This window comes from Protopterus annectens, chromosome 4.part0 (assembly GCF_019279795.1).
Source record: "Protopterus annectens isolate FY-2018-M chromosome 4.part0, PAN1.0, whole genome shotgun sequence".
NCBI classification, from domain to species: domain Eukaryota; kingdom Metazoa; phylum Chordata; order Ceratodontiformes; family Protopteridae; genus Protopterus; species Protopterus annectens.
Window position 1 is genome coordinate 943931187 of NC_056733.1, and position 14415 is coordinate 943945601.

At 43.2% G+C, this 14415-nt stretch overlaps 1 protein-coding gene across 4 annotated transcripts in view; it reads right to left on the minus strand.

The window, feature by feature from the left end:
- Positions 1-14415, minus strand: part of MPHOSPH9 (M-phase phosphoprotein 9) — a 2191511-nt gene that overhangs the window by 73304 nt on the left and 2103792 nt on the right. For 3 of the 4 annotated variants that reach the window (XM_044068924.1, XM_044068922.1, XM_044068923.1), the window contains one exon: positions 12401-12469. In XM_044068924.1, coding sequence (XP_043924859.1) covers positions 12401-12469 — 69 coding nt within the window. Of the gene's footprint in view, positions 1-12400; positions 12470-14415 lie in introns of those variants that run through there. The other variant, XM_044068926.1, reaches the window with a different exon arrangement.

The following is a 14415-nucleotide window of genomic DNA, read 5'->3' on the forward strand; positions in this document are numbered from 1 at the left end:
GGAACTAAAGAATCCTGAGTAAGTTCTGGATCCTATTTGCCCTGCGAGCACTGTTTGGATGACTCTTTTTTTTTTTTTCTAGCAACTTTTGAATTTCTAACATTGCATGTTCCCTTTGACTGGGTGGAACATCTGTGATCTTGTTTATGTTTGGGACGGGGAAGGAAAAGGGTATGGAGTAACCTCTGGATATGATATTTTGTACCCATTTATCTTCTGTTATTTGTAGCCAGGCTTCTAGGTACAAGGATAAGTGGCCCCAGACTGCCTCCAGAGATGGACAGGTGGAAGACTGAAAGGGCCTACCAAAGAAAGATTCTCTGTCGCCCTGATTCTGTGGACCCCCTCTGCTGCATGGTTGGTGTCTTCCATTACTACTTCCCCCTGTGCCCCTGGGGGAAGATTCACCATGTGTGTCCTGGAAAGCTCTCTGGGATTTTCCAAACCACATTTTTCCACTTCCTTTCTGACCTTTCTGATATGATCAGGTAGGCAGGGAAAACAAACTCATACGGCAGACAGAGGCTTTCCTTCTTGCTCCTTGTGTCCTTGACTTTGGGCATGAACAGAGACGAGCCATCAAACAGGGCGTTCACAAAGGAAGATTTAAAGGGCTTCGTTAAGTCACACAAGCGCATCCAACAACGTCTCCTTGGTGAAATTCCTGAACCTGCTGCTCTACTCACTCCATCCACTGCATAAGAAATCAGTCTCATGGAGGACTCAACAGCTGAATTTAAGGTAGAGAGCTGAGAGGAAACTATACGAAACCCCTTCAGCTACTGAACCTTGAAGAGCATCTCCTAACTCCTTCTAGTTAAAATGGGTCAGGTAATTCAGCAATCTGAGAGCAAAAGTCACTGAAGAAAAAATGCACTTTCCATATCTGTCCATTGTAAGAGACGCCTTGCTCGGTGAATGAACAGAAGAAGATGTCTCAGAGTTCCTTCTTGGTGGCTGCTGCCACCACCATAGCATCTACTGGGACTCCCTTAGTTAAAAAGGTTTTGTCTGAGGGGGACGTGATGAACTTATTTGGGCTTCGAGGAATAGGTTCCACTGAATCTGGAGACTCCCACAACTTTTGAGAAACTAGATCCAGAAGTTCGTCGAAAGGTAGAGACACCCAAGTGGAGGAAGGGAGAGATCCAAAGACCTTCTGGTACACAGACTCTTCTGCTGAAGGGTTGGTGGACTTCCAGCCACCTCTCTGCTTAAGTATTTCTACGATGTCTCCAAAGCAGACATCATCAGGAGGCGACCATGGGGACCCTCCAGCTTCATCGAGGTCCATATCAGAAGTGATGGACTCCTCTGGGGAGTCTAAATGCTTCCTCTTACATAACCTCTACCAAGGGACTTCCTCAGAGGGGTACTCTGGAGAGGTTTCAGAAGAGTGGGGGGGGTACCCTGTGGGGCATTCTGAGGCTTAGGATATTTGTGTCCCTGTGGATGCAAGGGTATTGAGGCAGATACCGGTGCTTTGGGGGGGGGGGGGGAACGTCCGGAGATGACAGTGAAACTGCCTGTGGAGACAGTACTCTCATCACCTCAAAAGCCCCCTGCCCCTGATCTGAGATAATCCCTGGATCCGAAGAAGTTGAGGGAACCCCCGGGATCAAGGACGATGGCCCTGAGGCTGAGGTAGGAGCTGAGCTCACCCAAGCCGAAGCCCCGAGAGGGAAGGTCGGATCCGACAACTATCTGATCCAACTCACCTCCCCGGACCCGACTGGAGAGCGTCAGCTCCTACACTCCTCGAGCTCCGATGGAGCTGAGGACGTCAGAGCAAGGGTCGGATCCGAAGATCCCATAATAGGTCTCAGGTCCGATGGTTCCACTAATATCAGCTCAGGACATTCCGACTCTGAAGTCAGAGGTTAGACTGGAAGAGGAATCGGAGCAGAAGGGGAGGATGTGGTCGGATCCGAAGCCCTCTGAGTTGGATCCGATAGCTTGGCCAGCACCGGTGTCCTTAATAACCTCTGTACCACTCAATCCACATCATTGTTGGATAGGCTCCTGGAAGACTGAGTGGAGGGGGCTGGAGACTTAGAAGGTTGAAGTAATGGTGATCTTAGAGTAGGGGAGAACGGCTCCAAGACTGGGGACCAGCTCCACCACTCAAACTCTACCAGCACTGAGATTGATGGTGCCGGAGCTGTAGATTTTTCGGATCCGACAGACTTAAGATCTGGTGTCAAAATTCTGGCAACCTTTTTTGAAGGCTCCGATGGAGCACTAGAAAAAAAAGATCTCTTCCCAGACTTGTCAGATTTTGAAGCTGGAGATTGGTCATTCTTTGATAAACCTGGACCTTCTTGTATTGCTTCTGAGAAGGTGTTTTTTAAGAGACCTCTCAGTATCAATTTGTTTTTCCTCTCCAGGAAAACCCTGTGATTAAAGGAATGACAAATGGAACAAGACTCCTATAAATGTACAGCTCCTAGGCAATAGACACAAATTGTGTGTCTATCAGCTAGGGACATTTTCTGTCCACATTTTTTTGAAACCTTACGGTTTCAAATCTTTACAAGACATCCTGAAAAAAGTAACAAGCGGAATTAGCCAGAGAAGTTTTTTTTTTTTTTTTTAACAACAATTTAACAGTAAACTTAACTATAACAAAGAGATATACAGGATGAAACGAGGGCACAGCCCTCTAACTTAAACAGGCTATGCCCAGGAGACTGAAAGGAAAAGGGGTAGCCCTCTAACTTAAGCAGGCTAAGGGTAAGGCAGTTCTCTAACTTAGACAAACTGACCTAAACAATTCCTAAAAGAGAAAAACAAGAGTAAGAAGGGTCGTCTAACTTAAACAGGCTATGAAGAGTCTTAAGGTGGAGGCCGGGATAGGGACAATAAGGCCTAGGCGGAAGAAAACAGCCAAGAGCAGAAAAACAGGCACAACAAAGCGGAAATAAACTAGCACAATAACTAGTTATCTAGATTAATAATAGCAATTCCCAACAATAGCGATTATGAGAAACAGTATACTTAGCCAGAGCCAGTAGAATGAGCACCTGATCTTGTTTAGCGGAAAACGAGATCTGAAGAGGTTTCTTAGTTCATGCTGGGATAGGATTTAGCCATGAGCTAGTGGAAGACCTCGAGCTTGTGTATAAAGGCCGAGTCAGATCCGAGGATCAGATCCGATCCTGGTAAGAATGAAGACGAGATAGGACAACAACACATTATATATTTTTAGAGAGAATAACAATTGTCAAAAGGGGCATAATGCTCTGCAGATGGAAGTCTAGACACTTTGTTGAAATGAACTAATGAGCAAACAACTTGAATACAGTGAAAGTGGAGACAGTGTGGGCTGTACTCCACTTACTACCCTTCTTGACGCCTTTAGTAACAGGAGTAGAAAAGCTCTGGAAGTGTGGCTGGTAGGACTGATGTACACCTGCGGCTGGTGGGACAGATGTACACCTGCGGCTGGTGGGACAGATGTACACCTGCGGCTGGTGGGACAGATGTACACCTGCGGCTGGTGGGACAGATGTACACCTGCGGCTGGTGGGACAGATGTACACCTGCGGCTGGTGGGACAGATGTACACCTGCGGCTGGTGGGACAGATGTACACCTGCGGCTGGTGGGACAGATGTACACCTGCGGCCAGCGGGACAGATGTACACCTGCGGCCGGTGGGACAGATGTACACCTGCGGCTGGTGGGACAGATGTACACCTGCGGCTGGTGGAGCAGATGTACACCTGCGGCTGGTCGGACAGATGTACACCTGCGGCTGGTCGGACAGATGTACACCTGCGGCTGGTGGGACAGATGTACACCTGCGGCTGGTGGGACAGATGTACACCTGCAGCTGGTGGGACAGATGTACACCTGCGGCTGGTTGGACAGATGTACATCTGTGGCTAATTTCAACTAAAGCACTGAACCCTATGATGAACACTGACTGGTCTCTTTTCCTAAACTCGTGTATCTTCCTCAGGTTAGATATTAACAGACTTGCTGGTGCAAATTTGGGGAATACTTTGGTTCCACTCTTCACAAAAACAAGGATATGTCCTGATGGACAGCCTAGACCATGAAGCTGAAGCTATCAGAAAGAGTATTTTCTAAAAAAAAAAAAAAAAAAAAAAAAATTATTTCAATGCTTGAATTATAAGGCTCAAACTATGAATGGGCAAGTGTTTCTGCTGTGAAACAGAAACCATGTGGAGGAGAGCTGTTACTCAATGGAGGAGAGAGATGAGCACTTCTTTACAGAAAGACTGGACCACAATCTTACATTCACAAGATTATGATGTAAAGAAAACTGCTGCCACAGACACCCTCAAAAAGGAAGTCATAAATGTATCTGCAAAATCTGAAAACTTTGAAGACTGACCAACCACGGCAGTACAGGCCATCACTCTGCTGGACCTGGGAAGTGCTTCCACCTGCACACATAATCCTGCAGAGCACAGGGCTTTCCACCAGCTTAATTGAAATCCACTTCTCCAGCCAGCAGGTCTAATGGAATAAAGGGGGGTATGCATCTGAAGCCAGATCCTGAGCTGCAGTTGACTGTAGCTGTCTCTCCTCCAAGGATATCTCTGTATAGGACATGGAAGATTTTCTATATTGCTACAGATTTTAGAGCCTGAAAACACTCCACAAGGTTTGATCTTTTTTCTTGAACTTTGCATTAAGATGTGGGAAGCTGTATATGAGCCTTTACAGCACCACCATTGCTTTGTTCTGCTGCACATTCTCCAAATGGAAGAAAGACTATGTTCCAGGGTGCCCCCGTTTCCAGAGCCTGCTGAAGCACAGCGTCTGTAAACCTGGAACTTTAGGAGGTGATCAGAGGCCTAACAAAGTGTGCTTCTGCTTACTGACCTCCTCAGAAATGTGAAGTGTTGCCTGAATCAGAACCTTGACTACTGGCCTAACACCAGATACACACTGATTTTCTGTATAGTGCATGACCTTGTGCCCATATGCTTGTTTAAATACCAGACAATGGACTGCCTGACCACTCTGCTTCTCTGCACAGTGGGGATGACTTTGTGCCCATATACTTGTTTAAATACCACACAATGGACTGCTTGACCGGATGAGGAGAGGCTTTGGAAGAAGGAATTCTCCATTGACTTCACAATCAATTAAAAACAGATGAAGTGGACACCTGTCTCCAGAAAGCATCACAGCCCCTGCACAGTGCAGAAGTCTAGGTGACATCCACAGCTGACAGGTGAAGAGTCTGTCATCAAGACCTGTGACAGGCTGGGCTACAGAAATGGAAGAGCCACCTATAAGTTGACAGAAGTCTTACAACAACAGATCCATAAACACATGGCAACTCTGCGACCACTGGTACCTCAAACCCACCTGAAACACCCACATCTTGAAGCTTCCAAATGGCACCATAAAAATTGATGTCTCCATTAAACTCAGAAGGTGCAGCACAGCAGAAACATTCACTGAGCTTCCACTCAGTAGGCTAATCTCCTGAGCCCTCTCTAAGGATAAAAGTTAGATATTCAAGTATGTTCAACTCCTCTCTGATGAACTTCATCCTGTAAACAGGGTTCAGACAAGCCTTCTTCCAGTTTATGGGTACCCCGAAGGATTTCTGATGACAGCACCAAAAGAAATGTTGCTTCCAAGAGTCCCTGAAAAGGCAACCAGAAGGCTGCTATCTAGGAAGGGGAACATCAGGACCCACCATAGAAAACACTTTTGTAACGGCATTGGAAAATAAAGAAAGTTGAAATGGCAACACTTTGTACTGACGTGATGACCATCCAGAGTAAACCGGTTAGTTTCTGAACTGATCCCAAACAGCGATGTACCAGAAGGCATCTATCACTCCAGTAACACAATTCCTTGTACTTATAGTAGCAAGGATATGACCCCTATGGGCAGACCACCAATATCAAATGTATAAGTTGTTTAAGTTGAGGTCGTTAAGGACCACAATGGAAGAAAACAAGGGGGATAAAGGCTGCCACCCCTCTTCTGGCACTGAGCCAGCTTCTGTGGCAGTTCTGCAGCAGTGTTTGGGCCTTTCCAAAGCATATCTTTATTTCTGGACTACCTGATTAACGTTGCCACAGCTAACAATATGCTTGACATCACAACACTAGAGAGCCAGATCTCTTTAGAGATGTGCTGAACACAGACAGGCACAAAATCAACAACTTGTTTTTGCTTCTTAGCTAAATCTACTTTTAACAGATTTGCAGGCTTCAAACATACTACTAAATCCAGACATTTCAGCAGTGTGATTACATCTCACATTACTACATTACGCATTTCTGTTAAAGGGCGCCTGCCTAGCTGCCTGCAGTGTGGTTACACCTTATATCACTAAGACATCTCACACTGCTTAAAGGATCATACGATCTTAGGAGGTTACTAGGCTATCGAACCAGATGTCATTTTAAGCCTAGCCATTTCATCCAAATGCAGTACAACAGAAATGCTAGTCAATACCCAAGACTGCATTCCTGGAGGGTTGTGGGCGCTATCGGTGCCCCATTAACTCATCCAGGTTCTTCTTGAACAGTGTCATAGAGCTGCTCTGTTTCACATGAATTGGTAGCCTGCTCCAAAGACATGCCAGTCAATGGGAGATAAATCTTTCCCTCCAGTATGTCCTATTTAAGTTGCAGGCCATTTTTAGGTCCCTGGAATGGGTAAGCCCTACTCCAGTTTGATTTACGGATATACAGCAAGTTCATTAGATTTGGGTCTTGGATTGCTCTGTAGGCCATGCATAAGTCTCCCCTAAGAAGGCTATACAATACAGAGTATAGTGACAGGGAATTTAGTCGGTCAGTGCAAGGCAGATGTTGGAGCCTCTTGATCTTCTTTGTTAGAAACCTCTGTGGTTTCTCTAACTGCAGCAGGTCCTTAGTACGGTGCATGCCGAATGGGGTGTTATACTCTATTATGGGTTGGAGAAGTGCTGAATATAGGAGGTTATGACTTCTGCTACATAGAAAGCTTTCCTTACTACAGCAGACACATGATGGTCAAAGTTAAGGTCGCAGTCAACTTGTGATCCCAGGTCCCTTACTACTTCATGGGTACTTAGGTTATTGTTGTTGATTTGATAGTGTAAAGAGACATTGCTTGTGCCAAAGGGAATTATGACGCATTTCTCTGCATTCAGTTTGAGACCGTGACTAATACACCAATCGTTGGTCTGCGCGAGACCCTCTGGAGTATACTAACATTATTTGGGGATTCAATGGTTGCACCTAGTTTGCAGTCATCTGCAAACTTGGTCAGTCACAACCCTTTAGTTTTGACCTGAACTTCTGGGAAGTATATACCAAACAGTAGGGGGCCCAGCACTGAACCTTGTGGCATCCCGCTGTTAACAGGTCTGCTGGTTGATGTTGAGTCACACACTTTGATAATGTGTGTCTGGTTTGTAAGTCAGTTGGCAACCCATCTTACAACGAAGAGGTTTACATTCATTTTGCCAAGTTTATCTGTAATGCCTGAATGTGGGATTGTGTCAAAAGCTTTTGCCAAGTTGAGAGGTGTGCTGTGTGCACAGATCTGCCTTCATCAACGGCCTTGGTCACACTTTCAAAGAAATCCACTAGATTTAACAAGCAGGATCTGCCCTTCATGAAGCCGAACTGGGAAGGATCTAGGGTTTGATGGTCACCTATGTCTTTATTTATGAGGTCCATAATGATACATTCCATGGCCTTACAGATGAGGCTGCTAAGGCTTATTTATTTAACATTTGTTTACTGGGAAAGTCCAACTGGGCACAGGTCCATTTTCAGCGGAGGCCCAGGGAGAAAAGCTCCAACAATAAGAAAAAGAAACATTAAAACATTGCAAAGGCTTTCGACACAATACCCCACTCGGGTATTGTAGAAAAACTTACCAGCTTAAATGTAAACCCATATGTCACAAGATGGGTTGCAAACTGGCTTAAGGACAGAACCCACAGGGTTAGAGTTGCTGGCGCTATGTCAGACTCCAAGCCGGTCACAAGTGGTGTCCCACAGGGCTCGGTCCTTGGCCCCCTATTGTTCGGCATCTACTTCTCAGAAGTAAAGGCCAACATGGGAGGACTTTGGCTGACAAAGTTTGCGGACGACTGCAAACTGGGCGCCATAGTGGAAAGTGCATCGGACACAGATATCCTTCAGAAGGGACTCACAGAAACAGATAGCTGGTGCCAGAGCCATGGCCTGAAGTTAAACGCCAAAAGATGTATAGTCATACCCTTCGGGAAAAACAAGGTAACCCCAAGCTACCATATAGGTGGCAATCCACTAAGCACAGAAGAGGTTATCAGGGACCTGGGGACCCAGGTTGACAGTGGCCTTTCTTTTGACACTCACGTTGCTAAAGTGGTTAGAAAGACCTTCTACACTGCCCACCTGATCATGAAGGGATTCACATCCAGATCTAGTGAGGTCATTGTACCCCTGTACTCTTCACTTATCAGACCAATGATCGAGTACAATGCCCCATTCGGGATGTATCTCGCCCGACATCTGCAGCAATTGGAGAGACCCCAAAGTTCCTCACCAAAAGGATAAAGGGACTCCAAAATCTGTCATATGCTGCCAGATTGAAGAAACTCCAGCTCTATTCAGTCGCATACCGTCTGCTCAGAGGTGACATGTGCCTGACATACAAGGCCATGTCCAACCCGGAATTAATGGACATGCTCCACCTCAAAAAATCCAAATCCACCAAAACCACTAGAGCAAGCGACTTAAACCTTAGCACGGATATAAATAGGACGTGCTGGAGGGATAGATTTATCACTCAGAGACTCCCTATGCTGTGGAATAGAGTCCCGGGTCCATGTGAGGCAGAGCACCTCGCTGGCTCTGTTCAAGAGAAATCTTGACCTGTGGATGGGAGATTGTAGGTTTACCCCGGGAATCATCTCTGTGTCACTGCCGGACAGAGGCACAACAAACTAATGGGCACAGTATTTTTTCATATAAGGGGTGGCGTAAGCCACAAAAATTTGGGCTAGGCTTATAAATGCCTTAGGGCAGATAGCCTAGTATAAACCTATGAACCTATTATACCACAAGAAAATTACAGAGTACAGGTCAACAATGAAAGTACACATTGCAAATATAAATAGCCGACAGAGATAACACCTTAGCAATTTTAACAAAATTTGTACATCAGAGTATATGGTATTATAGAAACTAGACCAGCATATATATATATATTAAAAAGCACAGTATGATATTTTTGAGGAAGACTTGAAATGATTTGAGGTAAAAGAGTAAGTATATATAGGGAAGGAAGAAGGCATAATAGGATAGTACTGTAAGAGGGTCTGTAATTCCACGGGTCTGTTGTTAGGCCATCTTTGTGGAGGAGAATAACTGTAGTTGTTCTCCATTCCGCAGGAATAAAGCCTGTAAGTTAAATGGCTATGACTGAAAAGGGTACTTAGTGGTGATGCTAGTTCATGTTTTAGCCTCTTTAGAAGACATCTTGGGATGTCATCTGGTCCCATAGAGGCTGTTTTTTTACTGGGACTGGCCTTTGAGAACCTGCTCTTCAGATATACAGGGTGGGAGTGGGGGGGTGGGTTAGTTTGAGGGAAGTTTTTGTTGTAAGTTAGGAGGGGATAAGGGAGTGTTATTTTCACCAAACCTATTCACTAGCAGGTTTGCTATCTTTGTGAGGTCAGTGTGGGTGATACAATTGGCCACTAGTTCTGCACATGCTTGGGTCCTACCCTTTAGGTTATGTATGTAGTTGTAAAACGTGTTATGGTTATCCTTGGCTGTACTTGCTAAGGAGCCCTTGGAGGATTTGACAAGTTGTCTTATCTGTCTGCTGAGGCTCAGGAGGGCACTTTTCCATTGTTGGGGCCTTGCCTTTGTCTTCTTGGACAGCAACGTTTTGTGTTTATTGTAACGTTTGTTCAGGCTGGATATCCGCCATGGCAGCTTGTTTTTACGGGGGATCTGGCCTTGATTCTGGCTGGTACAGCTAGGTTATACATTTATGCAAGTGATTGTACAGGGCTTTAGTGCAAGCTTCGGTGTAGTTACTACATCTAGCTTGGGGTGGGGTTTGGAATGCATTTATACCTTTACCTACGAGAGTATAGTTTTGCCTTGGTGAAGTTTTTTAGTCTGATTTCACCCTTTATGAGTTCTGGTGTTAGTGTCAGCTTGAAGGTGATGGATTTGTGGTCAGTTTTAACTAATAAGGGTCTGACAGCTGCAGCAGTGCATCTGTTTGACATGTTAGCGAGGACCAGATCTAGAATGTTTGTTCCTCTTGTCGGGGTATGGACAATTTATTCCAGGGTCTTTGAATTAACAAAGTCAAGGAAATTTTGTGCTAGTGAGTTAGGGCTAGCGCAGCTTTCCCAGCTGATGGTGGGATAATTGAAATCTGCAACAACCAATTGTTCAGTAAAATTTGGAATGACTCCAGGTGGACAAGTAGGCTTTACGAGCGTTGTGACCCATGGAGGGGGATCTATAACTGGCGCTTACTTGAAAGGGGGGTCTTACTCACCATAACCTGGATCTGGAGTAATTCCATGGAGTTGTCCAGTCTAACTAGAAGGGAGGTGAATTTATCTCTAATATAGATTGAAACACCGCCTCCTTTGATTTTCAAACATTCATTTTGTGGTCTAAAGGTGTGGAAGGCATTGTAGCCTTGCAAGGCCAGGGAACTGTCTGAGGCCTTAAACCAGATTTCTGTGATTGCACAGACATCTACATCTTCTAATGAGAGAAGTGCTACCGGAGAGTGCAGGTTTTGGCTTAAGCTCCTAGCATTTAGCAGCAACACCTAGCTGCCTGCAGTATGGTTATACCTCACATCACTAAGACATCCCACATTGCTGTTAACTCATTACATCCGAGTGGCACCTCCAGGTGCATCTGCAGTTCACTCCTACTGACGCCTCTAGGCATCAAACATTGCTTGTTCACATTTGCATAAATAAATTCCAAAACCATGCTATGTACAAGTTTTTAAAAGATTTCATCTTAAAACTTACACAATGGCAAACTGCATTAATCGTTGACCTCTATCTAGTGTAGATAAATAGATATTCACTGTTGTTTTTATGGTATTAGTTCATATAGACATAATTTTCACATTTTTCTAAATACCGCAACAACCAAGTAACACAGACAGAACTCCTTAGCCTCCTATGAAAGCTCTCATTTAATAAATAAAATTCTGGAACTGTATGTGCTTAACTTGAGTTTTTGCTCAGATATTGTAAATTATTTATAAAATATTACAAATGTAATAGTTACTGTGCTTATTGTGACTTACAAAATTCATTTTTATACCTAGAACCTAAAGAATACTACCACTATAAAACATGGTTTGTGCTGAAGAGTTTGCCATTCATACTTCTTTCATAACCCCTGTGGTTCCTGAGATATGAACAATTGTCTGAAATGTGAGGACATAATTTAAGTCTGTCAAAAGGCTTAGACTCCGCTCATTAGAAGTTACAGTGCAAATGTCCTGAGCTCCACTGGAGTGAATGAGCTAAAGGGCACCTGCCTAGCTGCCTGCAGTGTGGCTATACCTCATAACACTAAGACATCCTACATTACTGTTAAAGGGCGCCTGTCTAGCTGCCTGCAGTGTGGTTATACCTCGTAACACTAAGACATCCTACATTACTGTTAAAGGGCGCCTGCCTAGCTGCCTGCAGTGTGGTTATACCTCACATCACTAAGAATCCCACATTGCTGTTAAAGGGTGCCTGCATGTATAATTAGCTCAGCAGTAAGCAAACATTACACCAGAGCATCCTGTCGGACACGACTAAAGTTAGGTACTACATACTGCATGGTGCTATGGAAATACAGCTTAGTAACAGTTATAAATCTCATTGGCTATTACTGCAATCAGCAGCATTTTAATGCTCTGAAGCCCCTAGATATATGCTACACATTTTATTACTTTGCGGGTATGCATTGTTTTAACATTGAGTATGGCCCCCTTACGACTTGACTGCAGGGAAGAAATGACACTGACACCAGCAAACAATTACCTGAATGTCACAAAGCCATGTGCACTGCAGGAGACTGTTACATGACAACTCCAAGGGTGCGTACGGAGAGTGCTGCAATTTCTGATACATGAACAAATCAGACTGGAACTAGATCAGATATTAAAGGTAAACAACAAAATACGTTAATTAATTAATTAATGGTAAATGGTAGGCAGGAGATAAAAATCTGTGCACAAAATATACACTAAGATCAGCCCAATCCTTCACTTTGCAGCATTGCCAGTGGTCTTTCCCTTTGAAACAAGCCAATGTCAGCTTTTACTTTTGAAATTATGATTCAAATTAAAGTTAAAACCATTACTAACCTGGAAACACAAACAGATTAAAGTATAAAACAAATATATTTGAATAAAAGCAAAATTCTCACCTTCTCTTGCCTTGCCTGCAAGGTCATTCGTCCACCACTACGAGGTATTCGACTAAGCGCAGCTTCAATCTGTTCAAGTGACAAATGAGAGGAAAATGTAAGCTGCCATGGACACATGCTGTGCTGAAAACAGCAGTCCGGCAAAAGACAAAAGCGCACTTACGTTAATAATCATATTGTTCAAGACTCACTCACATTAATAATTATATTGTTCAGCATTCACATATGTTAATAATCATATTGTTCAACATTCACATATGTTAATAATCATACTGTTCAACACTCACATACGTTAATAATCGCATTGTTCAACACTCACATACATTAATAATCATACAGTTCAACACTCACGTACATTAATAATCGTATTGTTCATCACTCACATACGTTAGTAATCTTATTGTTCAACACTCATGGAGTAAAGGATTTAAAAGCAACATTACAGTTTTAAATTGTTTACCCTTCACATGCAAGAGAAAAGGATGACATCATTTTATGCAACGAACAGCCAAGCAATCTTCTACCCTGACGCTAACATTTTGCTTAGCTGTTATTTCAAAGCAACACACACACACACACACACACACACACACACACACACACACACACACAGCTGTTTCTGGTTTGAGGACTCCAGACCACAAACATTGTGATGTGGGAGCCGAACATTTATGGCATGTAATGCCTGTTATGCATAGGACCTATTTAACAGCTGTTAATGATCCTCACTCTATAGTCCAGAGTTTGAGTCCCACAGCCTCCAGATGCAACTGTGAGACTCTGAACAAGTCATTTAACCAGAAAGTACTCCCAGGTCACCCTTGAAAAGGGTCATTTCATTCAGTTGGCTTACACAGTTAACAAATAAATAAAAATAAGCTCCAGAATAAATGTAAAATAAAGTCATGACCTTATCACTGTGCTGTTTACATCTCTAGCTACAATGGGGGTACCTCCCTTTACCCCCTTAACTAAATGGCATTTTGGTGCTACTACAAAAGGGAGTGCTACCCCCCTTTATGAAGCAAAACGGAAACAAGTTCATTTACTCTAACATACTATTGGGACTTGCTAAAGCAGTATTCACAAAATCAATCCAAAAAAACAAAAGTAGCCCAAATGAAGCAGCTGGACTGGACCCACTCACCAAAAATAGATGATTCATTACTATAGTAAAAATCATAAAACCACTTTAATCAAATCAGTACATAAATCCAGGAACAAAATGCATAAGTACTTTTGTCTAGATAATCTAGACTTCATCAGACAATAGTTAAAAGCATAGATACTTCCTTTTATACAAACCAAACAGGAAGTGACATAATTCAAAGTTGATTAGGTCAGATAAATGACTTTACATTAAATATTCATGAGATGAATAAATTAAAATGAAATCCTAAATAAAGCAATAGACTCCAAAATGCATTCTTGCAATTTAATATCATGTTATATTGTACTGCCAGAGTGCCTAGCTGGCTGGCTGAGCTAGTACCCACTTTAGTAAGGTAAGGCAAAAAAAAAAATTGCAATGGATCAGCCTTCCAGAAACAACACACTTCTGAGACAACATTTTGTTTGACCAAATACTTTAAACATTAACAAAAACAGAAAATACTTTAAAGTAATAATCAAACATGCTTAAAAAAATAGAGAGGCCTCTTAAAACAAAATTAGTTAGATAATTAGATAATGCACCATTTTTTTTACTGGTAACAGGACTACTCACAGTCATAGAAAAAAATCAATAAAGCTGATACTTCTTAATTCCATGTAGCTCAGAAATCAAATTATGGCACTACATCACTTTGAAATTAGTTCTCCCTTATGAGAGGATTAGATTCTTTGACCTTAAGTTGTAAGAAAGTAATTAAATCTTCCGCGCAGGGGTTCACTTAAAAATGGCAGGCTAAACAAGGCCACTCTCACTCCTCAATTCATGATCTAAAGTTTACTGACAGAGGTCAGCCCAGGGTTATATTTATCATTTTCTTTCCTCACTATCCACTCCTCAGGGC